This window comes from Mercenaria mercenaria, chromosome 4 (assembly GCF_021730395.1).
Source record: "Mercenaria mercenaria strain notata chromosome 4, MADL_Memer_1, whole genome shotgun sequence".
In the NCBI taxonomy this organism is placed as follows: domain Eukaryota; kingdom Metazoa; phylum Mollusca; class Bivalvia; order Venerida; family Veneridae; genus Mercenaria; species Mercenaria mercenaria.
The window spans coordinates 26408443-26431524 of NC_069364.1; the positions used below are offsets into that span (position 1 = coordinate 26408443).

General features: G+C 35.0%; 2 protein-coding genes across 2 annotated transcripts in view; both read left to right on the top strand.

Annotated features, from left to right (window-relative positions):
• Positions 1-11426, top strand: part of LOC128556278 (uncharacterized) — a 192714-nt gene extending 181288 nt beyond the window's left edge. Inside the window, exon 2 of the mRNA XM_053540811.1 lies at positions 10617-11426. Within this exon, the coding sequence (XP_053396786.1) occupies positions 10625-11065 (441 nt within the window). The 5' untranslated portion in view covers positions 10617-10624 and the 3' untranslated portion in view covers positions 11066-11426. The remainder of the gene's footprint in view (positions 1-10616) is intronic.
• The window catches only part of LOC123551201 (proteasomal ATPase-associated factor 1-like), a 57118-nt gene continuing 41787 nt past the window's right edge, over positions 7752-23082 (top strand). Inside the window, exon 1 of the mRNA XM_045339945.2 lies at positions 7752-7823. Within this exon, the coding sequence (XP_045195880.1) occupies positions 7768-7823 (56 nt within the window). The 5' untranslated portion in view covers positions 7752-7767. The remainder of the gene's footprint in view (positions 7824-23082) is intronic.

Consider the following 23082-nt stretch of genomic DNA (forward strand, 5'->3'; position numbering starts at 1 on the left):
CAGTATAGCTTTCGCTATGTAGAGTATAGACCCCCGGCATGTCACCAGGCATGCCGTTAAAGATGCTTTTTGAAGCCGAAGTGGTGAAAATTTAGCTCTACGCAATTTCCGTAGAGTATATGCCAAAGATTAGTAATTAGTAATTTTGAAGCCAAAAGTGGGTCACTGTTCCGGCAAATGAGACCTAAATGACAGCTCCCCGATGGTAGTCAATAGACAATATGAGAAGGTAAGGTGTGGCTAGAGTCACCCTTAAAAAGGCGGTTGATGCCGCAGGTGCAGGCTGGTCTCCCGTGGTGTTGATGCCCCTCCCCGCTCGCCCCTCACGTTGAGCGTGAAGTCTGAGCAGCTTGGGGTCTTCTCTGCATGCCGTCAGTGGATCCGCCGATGTACTGGCAGGTCTTCTATCGGTCTACACGACTGTGCCACTCAAAAGTGTCCCGCGAAGATCTGCCGCAGCGTTCGTTGTTCATTGCCGTCTATCGCCATGCAGGGGTTCCATCATTACCACCCGAGTTAAATGGAGCCGGTTGGCGGGAGCCTATTTGTTGATAAACAACCGAAGTTGAGTAGGTTGGCTCCCCCGGGTAGAGTAACTAGAGTTGTTGGAAGTCTGCATAGCCCATCCTCGTCGACCCATCCTTTGAAGGGCCACTCCCTCCGGATTAGTCAGGACACCGACAGTTGTCTTGACTCCACATCTGGCGATGCCCTGCGCCTTCTCCGCGCCGTGCACGCTCCGGAGAGAAGATTTAATAGCTGATTAAAACTGCATTCTATATATACAGCATGACGTCACACATTCCGTCAGTGCGACAATATGAAAGCGCTACCGTAGTGTACACAATGATTAAATCTGTACATTTTGATTGGTGAATGAACATTTTCACAGGTTTTAGATAATATTTTCTTAAGGGGTGTGCAGGTGCTCTGAGCAGTATTGTTAGACAGTATAACCCGTTGCAAGACTTTGTGGAAATAGCTTGTAAACGTCATAAACCCATTCTATACATAGAGCGTGACGTCACACATTCCGTCGTCAGTGCGACAGTATGAAAGCGCTACCGTAGTGTACACAATGCTCCCACGCTGGTTCCTTTACTATAGTTAGGCCACTACAAAGGTAGCAGGGTACACTTAGATTCGAAAATTTTGGGCACGGACATTCTTACATATAGTGAGTCGCAATATTGCACTTCCCTTAGGAGCAGAATCAGGGTGGCCATTTTATAAATTGCGTGCATGTTTTGTGCTTTTAATTAAGGCAGTGGCTACGATTACGGTACCGTAATCCTAGCCTCCGCTACGATTACGGTACCGTAATCGTAGCCACTGCCTTTAATTAATGGCAAGATCAGGATTCTCATACAAGAATAAAGAAAGTTATCAAAACGAAAGTTTTACACCGTCCATGAAAAATAGCATGCCAAAATCATCAATTTTGCACTTTTTGAACAACCTGCAATCATCCCACTGCAAGAACAATGCCCAGTTTTATTGCATTTCTCAATTTAATAGTCCTTACTGAACTTCAGGATATAAACGGAATGGGGGCCCATCCAGCTCGTTTTTTTTCACAAAATAGCGAAAATGTTCCTGAGTATCAATCAACAAGCACAGAACCCTTCCGTTCGTGATTTGAATTTTCCGCGAAAAGGTGCCTCATTGATTCATACAAAGCTACCAGCAGTTAGTTTTACAACTGACATCAGAATTTTACATGTGTCGGCTGTATAGATTTTCTAAAGAATTAACAATCATTATCTCTCACCTTAATTTACAGACATCCAAAATCCCGAAGTTCTAATTATAACAAATATTGACGGGGGCCAAAATTCGGAGGTTGCTACAAACCTTCCAATACGGAGTGCCTAAGTCTACTCGTCCACAAGTCAACTCATCCACATTTTGGTCATTTCGTATCCCTTGACGATTTTTAATTTGGTCATTTCATCCTCCAATTTTCGGCCCCTCCTTTTGGACTTATTTTTTGTCAAAGTGTCCTAGATTATGATTAATTTAATTATGATGTAAGTATGTGTCCTGTAAAAATATGTTCTACATAGAAAACATGAAAATTTTAGGTTAAAAACTACGTTTTGTTTTGCTTTATAAATATACGACCGTATGTAAAAGTGCAGAGTGCATGCATGCACGTTTCGTAGCTTAAAGTGTGGCCGTGTATCTTCTTTATGATACTTCTTGTTTCATTGGTATTCGTTTATCTACATTATCAATCAGATCAAGGCAGTTCTCACGTGCTACACACATTTTAAGTCTTGCTATCCATGACCCAAATTATGTCAAGTAGTCTCCCTTTCGTATATTGTTGACACACTAAAAACCAATTTCTGGGCACTTAGTGAAATAGCGTTTACAAGCGAGCATTTTGAGCATTTTCCTAAAAAGAAAAATAAGAAAAATGACACGGACTTAGGTCGATGTTCAACCTGAATAACCTTTTCAAGTTCTAAGAATGCATGGCAATGCGATTTGACCTTGTGAGAGAACGCATTGTCTTGAATTAGTAAAAAAACTCGACGTTCAGATTGTTTTATATTTGTGACTGGCAATCTAAACTAGTGGGGATATTGCCCATATAAAAAATTATCTCAATATTTCCTAGGATCGCGTCAAATTAGTTGGACTGTGTCACGAATAAGCTGTATATGCGTTTCAAGCCCTTACTTAGGCGTTTATTTTTAAACAGCAGGAAGTTGGCAGTTAGCAGTTACAGCAGTTAACTTCTACAACTGCTGGCAGTTAGAGCAGATAACTTCTCTGATTCAACTGCCAACAACAGTTACAGCAGTTAACTGCTACTACTGCCAGCAGGTACAGCAGTTAAATGCTACTACTGCCAGCAGTTACAACAGTTGAAATTATGAAATGTCAATGTCACTGGAAATAACGAAGTTGAAACATATTAAACATTAGCTAGCTGAAATGCAACAGTCACATACGGTTTGAAGCTTGCAGTATAGCAGTAATTACTGTTTCTTCTGTAACGTTAAAGTCAAACTTAGGCATACATGGCCCAAAATGTGCACACTGAACAAATTTCTCTGCTAAAGCTTCAAAAACAAAAACAAAAACTAGGTGAGTGGGTCATGGCAAAGATTTTTTAATATAACAACTGAAATTTGCTGAAAAAATTATACAGGTGGTCCAGATTTCTTTGCTGTACCTTCAAAAACAAGAAAGTAGGTCAGTACGTCAGGATTAAAAATATTAAAGATGAGTATTGAAATCTGTATCAAAAGTTACACACGTGGTCCAAATTTCTATGCTGTACCTTCAAAAACAAGAAAGTACATCAGTAGGTGAGATTTAGAATATTCAAGAGGAGTACTGAAATCCGTATCAGAAAGTATACAGGAGGTCCAAATTTCTACGCTGTAGCTTCAAAAACAAGAAAGTAGGTCTTGATTAAGACTATTCAAGATGAGTGTTGCAACCTATATCAAACATTATACAAGTGGTCCAAATTTCAAAAACAAGAAAGTAGGCCAGTAGGTTACGATTAAGACTATTCAAGATGTGTATTGAAATCTGTATCGAACATTATACAGGAGTACCAAGTCAAAACGTCCCCTAGTCAAACCATGCCCCATTTGGTCAAAACGTCCCCTGTTTGGTTTAGAATTTGGTCAGAACTTCCTCTATTGTGTTTTTATATTTTTCTCTTTTTTAGCTCATCTGATTTTGAAAAAACATCTACGCGGTATCGTCGTCACTTGATCGTCGGTGTCGGCGTTGGTTATTATTTTTGTTTTGTTTTGTTTTGTTTTGTTTTGCTTTAAGGTCCACCTTTTTTCAAAAACTATAACAGCTACAGCTTTGAAACTTTTCACATTTTTTATCATTAGGGGACAATTTAGGTCAAGAACGGTAAAAATGAATAACCTGCATTTTGTTAAAATAATAATGGCCGTTTTGTACTGAGAAAATCCAAAGAAAGCTGTTGCTTTGGCACTTGGTGGACTTGAGCGGATGTTCATGCGGATGAATGCCATGGTGGAGTTGGCCTTTTTGGTGATGTTAATTTATATGCGTTTTTCAAGAGAGAAAGGGTGGGATAGTGACTCAGAGATATTAATCGCCTTTCTGTAGGTTTCAGCCGGGTTCCATGGATGTTGTATGTGAAGTCAAATGGATTTCGTTTGTTGGTTATGTGAATAACCTTACACTTGTTAGGATTAAATGACATTGGCCAATCACGTTCCCAGTCTTGCAAACAATCAAGATCGCGTTGGAGTTGTCTGCCTGATTTGTTTGTACATTAAACAGCCATCTGCAAAAAGGCGGACTATTGATCTGACTCTTGAAGGCAAGTCGTTGATGTACGTAATGAAGAGAAGGGGGCAAAGAACACTGCCCTGTGGGACACCAGATGAGACAGAAGAGACTTCTGAACTAGCACTCCGTAGTGATCTAGCTTCTGGAGTAACCTTATCAAATACCTTACTAAAATCTAGAAGAATATCATCTATTTGCTGGTTTTTGTCGATGCCTTTAGCTAGGTCATTTATAGTGAGAATAAACTGGGTAGCACAGGAACGTTTCTTTCGGAAGCCATGCTGGAAATCAGGGAGTATATTGTTGGATCAAAATGAGACATGATGTGGCTGAAGATGATGTGTTCTGGGAGTTTGCAGGTTACAGAGGTCAAGGAGATTGGACAGTAGTTGGAAGGAGAGGAGCGGTTGCCCTTCTTGGACATAGGGGAAACTAGTGCAGTTTTCCAGCCAGATGGTATTTGACCCTGGTCGACAGACAGTTGGAAGGACTTTGTAAGCCCTGGTGTCAGCTCATCAGCGGCAAGCTTAAGAAGTTTAGAAAATATCTTGTCTTACCCCGCAGCTTTGTGTGGTTTGAGCCCCTATAGAAGTTTGAAAACATCTTTCTCTGTGATGTTGATGGTGCCAGCTGAGGGGATTTTACTAGATGGCAGGTTGGGATGAGATGTGTCATCTTCCTTAGAGAACACAGATGAAAAATGCTGTTTTAGTATATCAGCTTTCTTCTTGGCTGTGCTGTATGTGATGCCATCTTTCTTCAAAGGAGACGTACCAAAGTTGCCATTCTTTCTGGATTTGATATAGTTCCAGATCGTGATTATTCTATATAACAACTAAAATATGTTAAAAAATTATACAGGTGGTCAAAATATCTGTGCTATAGCTTCAAAAACAAGAAATTAGGTCAGTAAGTCAGGATTAAGAATATTAAAGATGAGTATTGAAATCTGTATCAAGAGCTATTCACGTGGTCCAAATTTCTGTGTTGTACCTTCAAAAACAAGAAAGTACGTAAGAAAGGTCATGATTAAGAATATTCAAGAGTATTGAAATATATATCAAACATTATACGTGTGGTTCAAATTTCTATGCTGTAACTTCAAAAATGAAAATGTAGGTCAATAGCTCACGGTTCAGACTATTCAAGATGAAAATTGAAATCTGTATCAAACACTATATTTGTGATCCAAATTTTTCGCCATTGCTTCAAAAACAAATAATTCTATGTAAAACAATTAAGGGACAACCCAGACGTGGCTTATACTGACCCCAGGATCTTGCTTTGAACAATCCTGGTAGAGAACCTCTAGATCATGCCACATACCAAATATCTAAGCTCTGGGTTTTATGGTTTCAGGAAAGAATTTTTAAAGGTTTTTTCCTATATAAACCACTGTAAAAACTGTTGATTCCGGAGCAGTCAATTTTGAGCCTAGGGTCATGATTTGAACAAATCTGATATTTGTCCACTAGCTAATACTAAAGTCATACTAAACGCCAAATAGCTAAGGTGTGTGCCTTATGATTCTGTACAAGAAGATTTTTTAAAGATTTTTCCTATATAAGTCAATGTAAAACAAGGGACCTCCCCCCGGATGTGGCATATATTGACACCATGCAGGGTCAGTCTTGGTAGAAAACCAGTAGAGCATGCCACATGCTAAATATCTAAGCTCCAGACCTTATGGTTTAAGACAAGATTTTTTAAAGGTTTTACCAAGTAACCAGATAAAGAGACATGTTTTCCTGAAATTATTTTCAATACATTTTTCATAGATATTTGCTCAAGTAACCTAAAGTAACCACGAGTAACCAAAGAAAGGAAGGTAACCCAGTAACCAGAAAAAAGACATGTTTATCCCCGAATTCTTTTCAAAACATGTTTCATATACACACATACGTGTACATGCTCTAGTAACCAAAAGTAACCAGGGGCAGCCAAAGGAAAGAAGGGTAGCCCAGTAACTAGAAAAAGAGACATGTTTTTTCTCTCTCTCAAATTATCTAATGTTTATAGGTACATATATATGCTCTAGTAACCAAAATTAAGTCCGAGTAACCAACGGTAATGAAGGGTAACCCAGTAACCTGCTTCTGCTTCTGCTTGTATACGGTGAAGGGCCTTTTACAGCGTAGAACACCGGGGGAAGTGTGCTAGTAGTACTGTGGGAGAGCAGACTTAAAGACCTAGACTGTCTGTGCGCTCACTATATCACTTGGCAGATGGTTCCAGTCCACAGCCTTGTTGATGAAAAAATAGTTTTTGTATTATTCAGATTTAGTACTTTTTATTATTAGACCGCGGTGGTTATTTACTATATATCTGTCCACTATATTTTCTGTGTTAACATTAGGGTCACTGCTAGTTTTAGTTTGCCTCTTGCTCCTAGCTGGTTTGATGAACTCGTTGGATAGTATAGCTGGCACCAACCCCCGACTACTTTATACTGGAAGACGAGTCGGCCGGATCTGCGATGATCTTGTAGAGGAGGAAGATCCAATTCTTGTAGCATCTTTGTCATGCACCCGTCATTATTGGTTTTGTAGTCGTTTGTTATAAAACGTGCTGCTTTTCGTTGCACCCTTTCAAGTTTGTTGATGTCTTTTTATAAGTATAGGTCCCATATAATGGCTCCGTATTCCATTAATGACCTAACCAGTGATCGAGATGTATGCTGTTTTCTTACAGTCTTTAGTACAATTTCTAAGGTTTCTACGTAGAACCGCCATAGTGGAATTGGCTTTCTTAGCAACTTTAGTAATATGTGTTGACCATGTAAGGTCCTCGCTGAGGATGAGACCGAGATAAGGATTTTCAGAGACGTGTTTCAAGATTACATCGCATAATGTGCCGAAATGAGGTGATTTATTTTTAATACTTAATAAATTTATACACCTTTTGGCATTAAAACGCATGCCCCATTTATCAGCCTAGCGTTCAAGTTCAACTAGCTAGTCATTTTGTAACATTTCATAGTCCTTTTGAGAACGGATTTTCCTGTATAGCAAACAGTCATCTGCAAAGAGTCTAACTTAGGATTGCACTGATTGCGCCAAGTCATTTATGTGACACAAAAATAAGAGAGGGCCCATTACTGTACCCTAGGACACACCAGAGTCTACTGTAACTTTCATCGTCGACAACTACCTGCATATGTCTAGTGGTTAGAAAGTTCTTTATCCATGTATGTATTAGGGTCTTCAATGCCAAACTTTGTATACCAGAAAAAGAGACATGTTTTCAACCAGCGAAACTAATTATATTCAATGGCTATGTATATTTCTGCACATTTAAAAACGTAACCAAAGCAACAGAGTAAGTAACCCCCGTAACAAAATGTATATAGTATGTTACAAATGGACTCTGTTGTGCAGCCTGCATGGGTGCACATTTTGTGCCTTATTTGATGACGAAATGACGGTGGCGATTATGGCACAAATTTTTAGCAGTGATTTAGTTATTAAAATGGCGGCGCCCATGGAACGAATAATTCTTCAAAGCGATTTTGACCAAGTTTTAAGGTAATTCCTCGAAAATTCTGAACATTTTGCCATTTGATTTGTACATGTATAGCACATTTTCAAATCAGCCCCAGTGTCTATTTTTAGGATGACCTGATAAAACCCAGGTTTATGGTTAAAGGATTCGGACAAACATTAATTTGAGAGAGATGTGTGTTATTTATGTATAGACTCAAATTATGAATTGTGTGATGGTTGTATGATGTTATACGCATTATTTTTTCTGTTTAAGAACTTTAAATGGATTTCAGTCATGTCCTAAAATTCTGTGGACTGAATTACTGGTATCGGAACAGTAGCCGAACAGTACCAGTATCCGAATTCTCGTAATTTCTCCTTTCGTGTAACCCTTCATAAAGGGAGTACTATATGTTTTGGAACGCTGTTTCACAAGCAAGCATTGAGCGAAATTTCGTTTATCAATGGCAAGTGTTTACAGAGAAATTCAACTTTCTTTATTAAGCAGTCAAGGTCTTGGGTTCGAATCCCAGTGAACGCTAAAAACTTTTATCTTTTTTTTTTTTACTTTTTTAAATATATATTAACACAGCTTAAGGACTTAAAGTCGATATAAAACTCCTATATACCAAGAGTACAATGTATACAGTAACCAGATAAACTACTGTCTACAAACTCGACAAATACACAATGTGAAAGGTGCTTGCCTGAAGTGTTGCATAATACGAGTATACAGGAGCTGTACGGTACCGTACGTAACGGAACGGAAGATAGCCACACCCTGTACGATTTATGGGAAAAAGTAGTAAAGGTTAATTACATAAATTAAAATCAAAATTATAAAAGATTTTCAGTCATAATAATTTTAAAGCTGCTTACAAAACCATTTATCGGAAACTGGTACTGTTGATAAACCAATTAACGTTAATTAAAGTGCCCTTTCGGAACCCCTGTTTTTGGACGCATGCGCAGATAAGGCTGGTATTGTTTACATCCTTGCAAAGAGTAAAGACTAGGGTGTAACGATTTGTAGATTATTTTTCTAAACAATTTGTATTTACCCTCATTTTTTATCGGAAACTGGTTGGAAACCAGTAGAGAAAATACTTACTTTACCTGGTCATTCTGGTGTTACTAATATGAAAGTAGGTGCTACCTAAAACGCAGAGCTCCCTTGAAAAATCACCAGTGCTCCTTAAGATTAACAATTTTACATAAATTATAATCATAGTGGAAAGCGTTCACAAATGATAACTGCATCAAATTGAAAAGCGTGGACTGTGAAAGTTTTAAACCAAACAGAATCTCATTATAGGCCAATAGCCTTAAAAATTCTGTCTCTTTTCATGTAAATGTTTGGAAATGAGGATGTAAATAGTTCATATTCCAAATCCAAAGTTTATAGAGATCAGAATTTACGTAATCCTGGACAATGACTTTTGTAATTCTTTTTAATGTCAGTATTGTCAAATTACGGTTCTTTTTTGGAAGAAAAAAAATGGGTCCAATTTTTAGGCAAAAATACTGCTATAGATAGATAGCAGTGTTCTAGCCAGGCTATTATCGCCTGTCGCGTGTGACATGCCTTCAGGCTTTGAGTTGTATATTCGACATCCCTTATTTCTCCCGTCATCCCTTAATTGCCAAAGCCACATGTCTTAAACGCATTCCAATAAACACCTCGATTAATCCGATAGTGTATTCGAAAGTTTACCAAGTGCTCACCCGATAGTTCAGGTAAAGCGATTTATTTAAGTTAAGATATACGATAAACCAATGACAGCTTCCTATGTAGAAACGTGTGACGTAAATTTCATTGTAGCTGCGCCTTTAAATCCTTTGACAGACGGTATCTTGTGATGTGTACATGAAAGTGTTTTAAGATTTTTTATGTAATCAGAACTTTCAACAATAATTATTATCCGAATGTTTTTCGCAATCAAGGAAAGACAATGGAAGGTACTAAGTCAAAAATTGTGCAACACGTTAAAATGATTTTGAACAATTCTCGGCGTAATACGTATTGATGTTTTTTGACATGTATGAATTGTGTTTTCTCGGGTGGAATATCGAAAGAATTAATGTTTCTGTCGTCACTTTCATAATAGAACTTGTAGAGAAAAGTTTGAAATATTGTTGATCTATTACTTAATTATTGATGATGTCTGGAAATAAACGTAAATCAGAGAGTGGGACATTGTTAAATATGAACTATTTCAAGAAGCTCCGGAAGGAGAACAATGTTAGCGACTCAGTAATAGAGGAGACAGTGCGATTATGGCGATGTGAAAAGCGAGACGAATTTGTGAATGACATTCTTCCTGGACCAGGTACACCTGGGAAAACGGTCACAAATTCAGAATCCAACCCAGCCACGCCGGTTGGCCAAAGGAAATCAGGCATTGATCCAAAATGGAAACAAGTGTTTCCCTGGATGACAGTCTCAGAGAATGGTAATTTAAATCATTTTTAAGTGATCCCAAAAATACTGAACGGTCTATTGAATGTATCATATCATATGTATCAAGCGATCAGTTAACGTATTTAAAAAAAAAGTGCAAACTATCAGTTGTTAAACAAATTATAAGAAGACCACATTTTATATTTCAAATCTGATTCCTTTGGGGAAAAAATATGGGACATGCATACTTAGAAAAATAGGGAGGAAGAGTTGATGACTAACTAGAAATTAAGTTGTCATGGCTTTTACACACAGGGCTACAGTATGTTTTATGTGTTTGTGTCCTTTTTTTAAAAACATTTAGATCTCTTATCATAGCAGTGACGGATCCCTTTGGCTATGTAAATAAAATTGTTTTAAATTCTTTGCTTCAGGCCAACGTATGTTGTGTTCAGTATGTGTAAAGCACCAGAGAAGGCCAAAGAAGTGTGTTCCTGGTAGAGCTGAGTGGGTTGACATTCCATGTACCTCAATAAGGCGATCATCTTTAGTATTTCATAAGGACTCAGACTCACACAAGAAAGCATTGGTATTTGACGTTGCGGAAGCAAAAACAGATGGTGTGATCGAGGCTTGTTTTGTGAGGGAAGAACATGTGAACCGTGAGGCAATGACAGCATCTATGACACTGCTTTACTTTCCGTGTAAGGAGGAAATTCCCCACACCACCAAACACAAACCTTTAGTTGATGTAGCTAAGACATTAGGAGTGGATGTTCTAAATAGTTTGGAGAAAGGGGATAATGCCAAGTACACAAAATTGATAAGTTTATGTTGTCATTCAGCAAATAAATTCCACAGGAATAGAAGACTGAAACTTTAATGTGCAGTGCTAAAATTGTGTTGTTTTATGTAAAATAAATAGTGAACATTTTCAGAAACTTATATAACTGGATAAGTTTACATTGTCATTCAGCAAATAAACTCTAGTGGAATTTTTTATGACACATTATCTCTATTTGTTCTTGTTGAGCATGTAAATGATGCTTATTAAACATTGAAAATAACACTGTGTTTTTCACTCTGAAATGCACCAGAATGCACCAAGATGAGTTGTAGTAATACAAAATTTTCTGGGGGTGTCCCCCCATACCCCCCCAGCAGGAGCGGGTACCCCTCCCGCACCTACCCCATTGTTGTCCATGCTCTTTTCAAAAATACCCTTCAGCAACATGCCTACAGAAAATCCTGGCTAGAACCCAGGATAGATTTATTCGTGAATATATATGTCATGAATACAAATATTACAAATATCACATTATAAAAACCAACATAATTACAAAACATACATTCAGTTATATCACAGAAATAGCTATGTCTTATATCCCAGAATGATATTAAGGAAAAATGGACTAGCTCTTTTATATAATAAATAAAATAAATTTTGTGACATATATATCACAGGATAACCCATAAAGTATTTCTACTTATTTCCAATGGGGTCCTTGTGAAAAATTATCAAGGTACAAAATATTGGCTGTTTTAAATACAACATTGTTCTAAGAAAGACAACTCTTACTAGCATAAAAGAAAATCTAAATCAAGAGTTACATGTATTTGTCTATCAAAGAAAATCCCTAATTATTACAAGTATCACAGTTATATTCAATTATGACATACATATCACAGAATAAATCAGGAAATATTGCACACATATTGATAAAATAATATCATACAACTAATAAAAAATAAAATCTGATTTTTCAGTACATTTCATACATTCAATGAGTTCCATTTTGACTGCTTTTTCGAAGGTATACTTATTTTTTAAATTTTTTATGTTATTTGGAAGGCTATTCCAGTCATTTATAGCTTGAAAATAAAAAGTAGTCGATGTAGAACTGTCAACCTGAGGTACATGAAAGCTGTTAACACTATGTCTACAATTATAAGAATGTTTCTTAGAGACAAGAGGGAAGTTATTGTGCAAATATGCTGGACAACTATTATTAAAAAATTTATGAACATGATTGAGCCTTAGTTGTTTGACTCTGTTTTCAATATTAAGCCATCCAATATTACAAAAATCTGACACTTTCAAAGATCTCTTATAATCATAACCACAGATAAACCTGATAACTTTGTTTTGAGTCAATCTATTTTTCAACTGTTTTGAAATACCACTATACCAAGATGAAGAGGCATAGTCAAAATGACATTTTATTAAAGAATTACATAAATTCTTTCTCATATTCATGTTTAAACAGTTACTTTGCCTATACAAAAATTTCAGTTTAGAATTAACATTTTTAACAATGTTGTTAACTGTAGATGTAGCGGAAAGATCATTGTCTAATACACTTCCAAGATATTTAACAGATTTTTGTGATTCTATGGTATGAACATTACAAAATACATTGAATTTGTCAACCTTTGCTAGTTTTCTTTTAGAACCAAACAAGATACATTCAGTTTTGCCAAGATGCAGAGATAATTTGTTGTCTAACCATTTACTACAGTTTTCAAGCTCTCTTCCTAGAACATTTTCAATAACCTCTGGATCTTTATGAGAAAATAGGATAGCACTACCATCTGCATATAAAATTAATGTGCACTTATTACTAATACTAATACTCATATCATTGACATAGCATAGAAAAAGTAACGGACCCAATATGCTTCCTTGTGGAACACCGCATGAAATATTCATAAAATCTGACATAGAATTATTCACATTGACTGTTTGTTTACGACCGGACAAATAAGAATGAAACCACTCAACTGACTCCACACCCATTTCTTTTAATTTGTCACAAAGAATTATATGGTCCACTGTGTCAGAAGCTTTCTGGAGATCCAACATGATCATTCCTGTATACAGACCTTTGGAGTTTTGATTTTTGATATGGTCGGACAAGTGAATAAGGCATGATCCAGTGGAGTAATTACATCTAAAGCCACTTTGAAATTCATATAAAAGACCTTGTTTAACAAGAAAAGACTCTAGCTGACTATAAACAGCTTTTTCTAGAATTTTTGATATAATACACAGGATGCTAACTGGTCTGTAATTTGAAACATCAGATCTATTATTTTTCTTAAACAAAGGTTTAACTTTAGCACTTTTAAGTGCTATGATAGACGACTGGTATGGGAGAATGATAAACAATCATATACATGTACCAAGCTTGTTTTAAATTCAAAAGACAAGCAATTTTTAAAGGTTAATCAGGGCTAGACACTAACTATTTTGGGCCACTGGTCCGAAGAGCAGTTTCCACTAAATTTTTAAATGAAACATTTACTGGTCCTCCAAATATTTCACTGGTCCTTGTTGCTTTTCACTGGCCTCGGACCAGTGGACCAGTGTTAGTGTCGAGCCCTGTTAATGATCAGAATTTTACTCGTAGAAAAATACTGTTTGCCGAAATTCTCGAAAACTCCCATTTAATATACTGAACTGCTAAGTTAAAAGTCTTTGTCTTTTTTATGGTCAATCTTTTAGCACTATAGAATATGGATGGTAGTAGGAACCTATTTTATGTTTATTGATAATTCGTAGCCAATAGTTTTTTTCCTAGAGATAAACTAAGGTCAGTGATTTTTAAGATATTATGTGAATGAGGAGAAGAGCATTATGTGCTTTTCACAGTTCATTGTCTGTATATTTTGATCCCTAAACTTTTTTTTTTTAAAGTTTTATCTGCTGACTAGCCTCTGTTGTACAGGCAGTACATTGAAACCTGACATCAAAACAAAACGCTTGTTAAATTTCACATAAATGACTTTAGTTTTTACAATATTTTCAAAACTCATAATAAATACAAAAAAAAACTGAAATAAAAACAGAAATTAAAAAAGAAAAAATTGGTTCTGATGAGGATCGAACTCCTGACCTTTGGACTTCAACGCGAACTCGCAAACCACTACACCACTGTGGAAGTATGACGTCATCAACACAAATATAAGTATATATAATAAATTTCAGTTATGGCAGCGTGACGAAAATCAATTTGCATTGAAAATATTGTATTTTTTTTTCTTCGTAGAAAATGTATTTAGCACTAGTTTCTTATTATCAGACGCTCATTTACATTTTTATTCAACGTTCAAAGCAGTAAGCGAGACGCTTTTGTCAACCGTAAACAGCAAGCGTCTACTGACGTTTTATTATTATGATTAATTACTATGAGCATTGTGTACTGGAAGAAACCCGAACAACACCGATTTCAAAAAGTAACCACGAATTTTCAACTCGATAGGATAGGATAGTAAATCTATAGAACACAGTTATTCATTTTCTTTTTCACACGTCTAACCGTAATGCAGCGCCTGTAGCTCTGCTATTAACATGCAGTAAACTGTTTTCACACCAAATTAGATTATCTTATTCATGTAGATTATTGATGTTCATATACACTGACTATACTGAGAGCAATGATATTAGTTATAAGAAATAATAATTCAGGAAAACTTAAATAAAATAAAATCACATATTGTTCTGTATTATCATTGGTGATGACATCAGTAGGAAAATAAAACATCCGTTACTGAAGCCTTAGATTGAAATCTATATCAATCAAAAAGAAAATACATATACCAGTATATGAAAGTTACATAATGTGATCTGTCAATATAAAACAGTTTTCCCTTTTTTTAGAACCAAAGTGGGGAGATCATGAACAACTTACTTACTTTGTAAGAAAATTTATTGTTTTGTTTAAACTAAAACATGATCAGTATTTGAGTCCACTCAGTTGGACCAATCCAGATGTTGCGAGTTCGATCTCAGTGACAATTTGTCTAGAGAGAGTAAATCTGAAATGATTTGTTCTTGATACAAATTTTATGGGGAAGTTGTATGACAGTTAACATTGCTTCATTTAATAGACTCATGACACATAACCTAAATAGGACTAAAATGATAATAATGCCCCATCAAACAATAAAGAAAAAAAAACAAGAAGATTTTGTCAGAACAAATGTTACAAATTTAAATTACGTAACAAGAATGAAACAATATTTTTTCTGTGTTTTTAACAATCATTCAAGATATATAAATTATAATTCTTTTGTGTAAAAGTTTCTAACTTCAAATTTAATTCATCAAAATCCTTCTTTATCTTTTGTCATTTTCCATCCTAAACAAAATCAGTGATTGTTACAGAATACCATCCATTTATTATTATCAACAAATATCATCTTATAACATTGTGGAAAATAATAGTTTAAAAATTTTCCCAGTACCATCACCCTGTACATTAATTAAGTAGCTTAAAATGGGCTATAAAATTATGTGTACAGTCAACCAATTATTTTTTAAGTGTTACTTATCTTAACTGCCCTTTTCACCAATTGTTAAGACATTTTATGTGCATTTTCTTTTTTTTTTTTACTAAGAATATTGGCAAAAAACCTCATAATTATGTATACATGATCAATTATTACATGTACATTTCATTCATGAATAATCATTAAAAAAATTTGAACAAAATGCACCAAATGTTCAAACTTCTCAGTTAATAAGCATTTAAGTGCTTTAAATATAAACAAAATTTGCAACATTGGCCAGGTACATCATTTACTATGAGATAAGAATGTACAAATGCAATCCTTTCAGTAATTAACTCTATGTGCTGTAGAATTCTACTGTCCAAAAATCTCTGAGCCATGAGTGTTTGTTACTAATAATAGGGATGACCGCATTGAGTGTGACGTAGTGATACCTGTATTCTGAAAATGTGCTATTATAAGCTTTAAAAAAATAATAATTCTGGTATTTATGTATTCCGCAAATTTGATAACCTATATATAGGAAGATCAATACATTGAAGATGTGTCCACACCCTATAAATGACTGTACTCCCTCTCTTCCTCTTGCGAGTGATCAAAACAATAAACAGACACGCGAAAGGTAAGAAATCATCTTCAAATTCATTATTTTGCATTACACTGTATGTAATAAGTTTAACGATAAGTTTAACATAAATATGTGTATATGGTGATGTAATAGATGAAACTTACAGGTATTGTTTACAAAATGCTGCTAAAATGTTGACTGATCATACTCATTGCATGAAAATTCACTCAACCATAAGTCAAGATACTGAAGAATAACACGCCAAATTGATTTGTAATCCAATTATCCATGATATTTTCTGAAATAAGTATGCATACTCCATAATATATGTAAATAAGATGTTTCATATCTGTTGTGTTTTTGAATGAAATCAATTTTTATCTAGTTGGTGAAAAAACATTCACTGTATTCCGACTTGCCAATTTTAATATTTGATCTGAACGCATATTTGCGAGTGACACTGTATTCCATCTTGCGAGTACAGTTGACGATTTGTATCCTTTAAAGGCGTAAATGGAATGAAAAATGCATGCAAAATTGTCTCTTTTGATCAGTCGTCATGTATATAATGTCATTTAATTTCGAACCCCTCGTGCTATAACTGTACTAATCCATTCGGGGTGGGGGTGGAGTGTCTGTGACTTGCTATCCTACTTAATTATATAATGAATTGAGTGCTTTAGCATCGTTTACATGCAAGTATTCAGTGTTGGTTTTACACACAAATACTATCATAAAAATATCAATGAGATGAGACAGGAGGGGACTACATGTATAGGTTGACCTCCGTCTGTCTGTCCGTCTGCAAACAAAAGGATCCTCTGATTTTTTAAAAACTATTGCACCCGCAAGTATCCAGCGAATGGACGTATAGTCTGCCTATATACCCAAAAAAAAGGCCTAGAAATTGCCTTTGATGGCATTTTTTGTTAATGCCCGACAGCCATGTTCATTGTTAACTTTATAAAAATTGGAAACACTTCAGGGGGGCTGTCGCCTTCTAAGGGTCATAGTAAGGTCACAGCACAAGGTCAAAGGTCAGTAAGTGCATTTTTGTTATAAACTTCAGATTTTCACCATTTTTGCTACTTTTTGATATAAACTTGTAATTTTTCGGTGATAATTATGAATTTGAGAAGTAAAATAAATTATTTCGTGTAGAGTTATTGCATTTGAGACAGGCAAAATTAAAAACGATTAAACTTAATTCTATAGAATGAGCTTAACGTTTCGTACGCTCTGATATTTTGTTCATTTACGAAAGCTATCTTTCTCATGTTTCTAAAACTTCCGTTTCCAGGCCAACAATTTTCAAAAAGGCTAGCTGATTGCCTGTATGATTGTCTGTATGAACAGTACAGGTAGAAAAATCTATGGCGCGTATTTTATAAAGACTAGAACAGTCGAACTTCGTTTGCTCGAATTCGGATTATTCGCTTACTCTACTCATGACTCGAACTCATCGTCAGGTCTATATAATGTATACTTCATCTTGGCTTGTACTACTGATATCTCGAACAAATTTTACTTCTCCCGAGTAGATTTCCGAGTGATTGGTTGGTGATAGAACCGGGTAGAGCAAACGTACCGATGTATCAAGAAGGAATCTACTGATGTTATAAATGAAACAAATGTCACTTAACGCTATTGTAGCCTTAAACGTTTAAAAATATATTGTCAATTAAATTCAGTGCGGAATGCTAGAATGAACTACCCTTATATAAAAAAATCTTCTTACGCTTACATAAAAAAGGAATAAACCCTATAATAGTCCCACTTCACAAGCTATAGACGTCTTAGCCTGACATATTCAATCGGCAGTATTTGTTTATTATTAATCCATCGTTTTGAATTTCAAATCTCTTCTTCAAGCTCCTTTTATCCCACAGGTAGTTATTTTTACGCATTCTATATCTCTTAGTTACTATCAAGCTACCATATTTCACCATTTTGATTAGCTGAACCATCATCTGTCAGTAATCATGAAAATACCGTAAGGTATAATTAACTTCAATATTTTACTGAATGTGCCTCATTGGTACTATAATGAAAAATTCTAAAGCAACCTTTCTGATGTTTTAACATCTTTATTTTTACATTTAAAACATCTGAATGACTAATGTTTCAGTGTCAATATACTAGCTTTGTTTTCACAATGTTATCAAGGACATCCTGTCTGAAAGCAAGTGTCAAATGCGTAAATTGTTACGATCTGATTCGTTTTCACTTTTTGTTTTGAACAGGAAGTGTAGAAGTAAAGCAACAAATAATAAGGATCAAAACAGAAATAGCTTGCTGAATTTTCAAAATGAAATAATGCAAATATCGCATTAAGAGCTTCGGTGATAGTTCTTGAAATGTGCTACTTAATTACAAATACATAAAATATGAGGATATATGTCTGATCGATAATAAAACAAAAGAAAATAAAATACAGCAAATCAAAGAAGTAGTGTACAGATTAACTAGTTGAAATCCTACGGATCTGTTCTGTTTTGTTTATTAACGTACATGTACTGTGTACACCTATAATGTGACCAATCTTACAGTTATTCCTCTAAAATGGTCCTGTTTAACAGCGTGGACAAATTAACATAAATATATATCATATAATGAATCATTACTAGTATTGAAATCATTTCTTTAGGAGCTGGAGAAGCATTTCATATATGTAAATGTTACTTTCAACAGTATTTCAGTCATGTAACGGCGGTCAGTTTACCTAATTAGTGTTTCTGGAGTCTCTACAAGTACTTGCCCTTTTCCCCGCAAGTAAATGCCAATTTCTCCATATGATTCAGAAGCGAAAGATGAAATTACTCCTGACTATGTCTATTATCAAATCGTCATGGAGAACATACACCTCTCCCGGGGATCGAACTCACGACATCGCGATCCTTAAATCTGCGCTCTACTTATTGAGCTAAAAATACTTGGTTGTATACATGACAGTAAAGTGATTTTAACTGTTTATGTGAGTTTTGTTACACATTTATATATAATTCATTTTCCATTGTAGTCTTCTTCTTCAAAACCGACCATATTTTCTCTTTTGCATATATTTCTCAAAAGATAGGTGTACAATATGTAAATGTTCTTTTTATAGTCAGTTCAAAGCTTAAATTCAAATTAAATTGCTGCCTAAGTGCAAGAAAGGCATTTGCAGTGTCATTTTATTATCATGTACTCAACATCTCCACACTTGACTTTTGTTTTTATCTCTGCCAAATTTTTACAGATTTTTAATTAAAATTGGACACATTGTTTATTGACCAGTTCATTTAAATAAACATAACAGTTATATCAATTGTGCGTACATTCGTTGACAGTTCAAATAAGGTAACCCAAAAAGAAAAAGTCACAGAATGAATGCAGCTTGGTGCTGGTCTCCATGCGGCAAGTACTATCATCTGCGGGATTAAACAATTTTGTCATTAATGTGGTGTCATTAATCACGTCACAAACCTGATATAAAATTAACATGTTCATATTGAAAATATTGGCGGATGTTCCATTTCAACTAAACATAGTTGAACATTCAGAATACAATAATTTTAATTTCATTAAATTCATAACATCAAAGTATATTGGCGTGATTTGGAATTTACTAATTATGTGTCTTTTAATTTAAGGCCTACTTTATCATTACCCTTACGGTTAAGTGAATTTAAATCAGTCTATGATTGTTTTTATTTTTTATTATAATAAAATAATCATTAAACACTGTGTAAATCATTCATTCAAATCTGTCAAAATTTGGTGTTAAAAGGAAAAAAAAACAGATGTGGAGTTAGAAAACTTGTTGAGTATATCATTAATATACGCATAATTTTGCTATCTTTAATACCTTACATGTCATTTTCAAAAGTTCAGTGTTGACCTTGACATGTCTTTGACCTTGAAATTCCATTAACATAACACTTGGATATGACAATAACAAAAATATTTCTACAGTTGATCCACATATAAAGATTAGCAAACATGTCAAGTATAACACACTTTGCCATCATATGCCACTTTTCCCAGATATATATTATTCTATATAATATAATATATATTATATATATTTTTATATTTTCATTGGTTTTATTAGCCCACCATCATCAGATGGTGGGCTATTAAAATCACTCTGCGTCCGTGGTCCGTCCGTCCGTCATTCCGTCCGTCCGTCCGTCCGTCCGTCCGTTAACAATTTCTCGTTATCGCATCTCCTCAGAAACTACTGGGGGGATTTTGACCAAACTTTGTCAGAATGATGTATTGGTACCCTAGTTGTGTCCCCCTGAAAATCAGACTGGTTCAACAATTTATGAGTGAGTTATGGCCCTTTGTTTATTTCTATAATTTATATAGATTTATATAGGGAAAAACTTTGAAAACCTTCTTGTCCAAAACCACAGAGCCTAGGGCTTTGATATTTGGTATGAAGCATCATCTAGTGTTCCTCTACCAAGATGATTCAAATTATTTCTCTGGGGTCAAATATGGCCCCGCCCTGGGGGTCACATGGTTTATATAGACTTATATAGGGAAAAACTTGGAATAACCTCTTGTCCAAAACCACAGGGCCTAGGGCTTTGTGTTTTGTATGTGACATCATCTAGTGGTCTTCAACTAAGATTGTTCAAATTATACCCCTAGGGTCAAATATGGCCCTGCCCTGGGAGTCATATGGTTTACATAGACTTATATAGGGAAAAACTTTGAAAATCTTCTTGTCCAAACCACAAAGCCTAGGGCTTTGATACTTGTAATGTAGCATCATCTAGTGGTTCTCTACCAAGTTTGTCAAATTATCCTCCAAGGGTTAAATATGGCCCCGCCCCGGGGGTCACATGGTTCATATAGACTTATATAGGGAAAAGCTTTTAAAATGTTCTTGTCAGTAACTACAACATTCAAACTTGGACCACATGTATATTTTTGAGTGGCAAGATGAACCTTGACATGAGTTGACCTTGATTTTGACCTAGTGACCTACTTTCACATTTCTGTAGCTACAGCCTTCAAATTTGGACCACATGCATAATTTTGTGCACTGGAAAAAACTTTGACCTTTATTTTGACCTAGTGACCTACTTTCACATTTTTGAAGGTACAGGCATCAAATTTGGACCATATGCATAGTTTTGTGTTTCAAAATGAAATTTGACATTGATTTTGACCTTGTGACCTACTTTCACATTTCTCAAGCTACAGCCTTCAAATTTGGACTACATGCATAGTTTTGTGTACCGAAAAAAACTTTGACCTTGACATTGACCTAGTGACCTACTTTCACATTTTTGAAGGTACAGGCTTCAAATTTGGACCACATGCATAATTTTGTATTCTGAAATAAAATTTGACCTTGATTTTGACCTAGTGACCTACTTTTACATTTCTCAAGCTACAGCCTTCAAATTTGGACCACTTGCATAGTTTTGTGTACCGAAATGACCTTTGATCTTGAGATTGACCTAGTGACCTACTTCCACATTTTGAAGGTACAGGCTTCAAATTTGGACCACATGCATAGTTTTGTATTCTGAAATAAAATTTGACCTTGATTTTGACCTAGTGACCTACTTTTACATTTCTCAAGCTACAGCCTTCAAATTTGGACCACATGCATAGTTTTGTGTACCGAAACAAACTTTGACCTTTACATTGACCTAGTGACCTACTTTCACATTTTTGAAGGTACAGGCTTCAAATTTGGACCACATGCATAGTTTTGTATTCTGAAGTAAAATTTGACCATAATTTTGACCTAGTGACCTACTTTTACATTTCTCAAGCTACAGCCTTCAAATTTGGACCGCTTGCATAGTTTTGTGTACTGAAATGAACTTTGACCTTAAGATTGACCTAGTGACCTACTTTCACATTTCTGTAGCTACAGGCTTCAAATTTAGGACCACATGCATAGTTTTGTGTACCGAAACAAACTTTGACCTTGACATTGACCTAGTGACCTACTTTCACATTTTTGAAGGTACAGGCTTCAAATTTGGACCACATGCATAGATTTGTGTTGTGTACGGAAATGAAATTTGACCTTGAGCTAGTCAGTAAGTCTTGAAATTTGGAACACTCAAAAATGGCACATTGGTGGGCGCCAAGATCACTCTGTGATCTCTTGTTTACAAAGGACTGAAGGGCATTGAGACACAATATTTAAACCAATTTAGATGGTTATATGAAAATAAAACGAGCGCGTAGCGCATAGTTTATTTGTAAATGTGCCACCTAGGGCATAAATGACCCCAACTTTTATGATATAATAAAATAAATAAAAATAGTAAAATTATAAAAATAATAAAATAAAATATCTTTCTGTAAATAATGATAGAGTTTGTAAGTGAGTATGTATGTTGATTTAATATAATGTTTTTAATTGATATGCTTATTTTCAGATGTAATGTTATTTTAAAAAGTTTTTAAGTAATCTAGGAATTACAGTATTTTTTCACTTTAGGCAATTTTTGAAAGGTATCAAGTTTTGACAGGAAAACATCTTTTCTTCTGGAATAATTATGACACATAGGAATTAAGCTTTCAGAAAGATTGTAAATTTTACAGCTTGGATACTATCTTTGTTTGGTTAAATCTTTTGATTATCTAATTGATAGGTATGAAGCCATAAGGCAATTTTCCTGTCCAGTTTTCTTAAGTCATTAATTTTGTATTGACATTTTTATTGGTCAGTTTTTATCTTGTCATTCAGAAATTTCATTGGTTGTTATATTCAAAATTTCATTGGTTGTTAGGTTGAAGTTAGATTTTGTTTGGTAACAGAACTTCAGTCTTGGGAAAACGCTTGATAAGAAAACATTGCAATTTTACTCTTTATCTTCATCAAAAAGGAAAACTTGGAAATATATTGAATAAGAATTTATTTAATTTAAATAGAAGCAGTAAACAAACATTTTGTGGAACATTTGTGATATCAGATCTATTTCTTGTTGGACATTTACATATTGTTACAAAATAAATTGAGTTGGAATCGAGAGACATTTCATAGTTTTAACTTGAGAAGGTTTTACATTCTGCTTCTA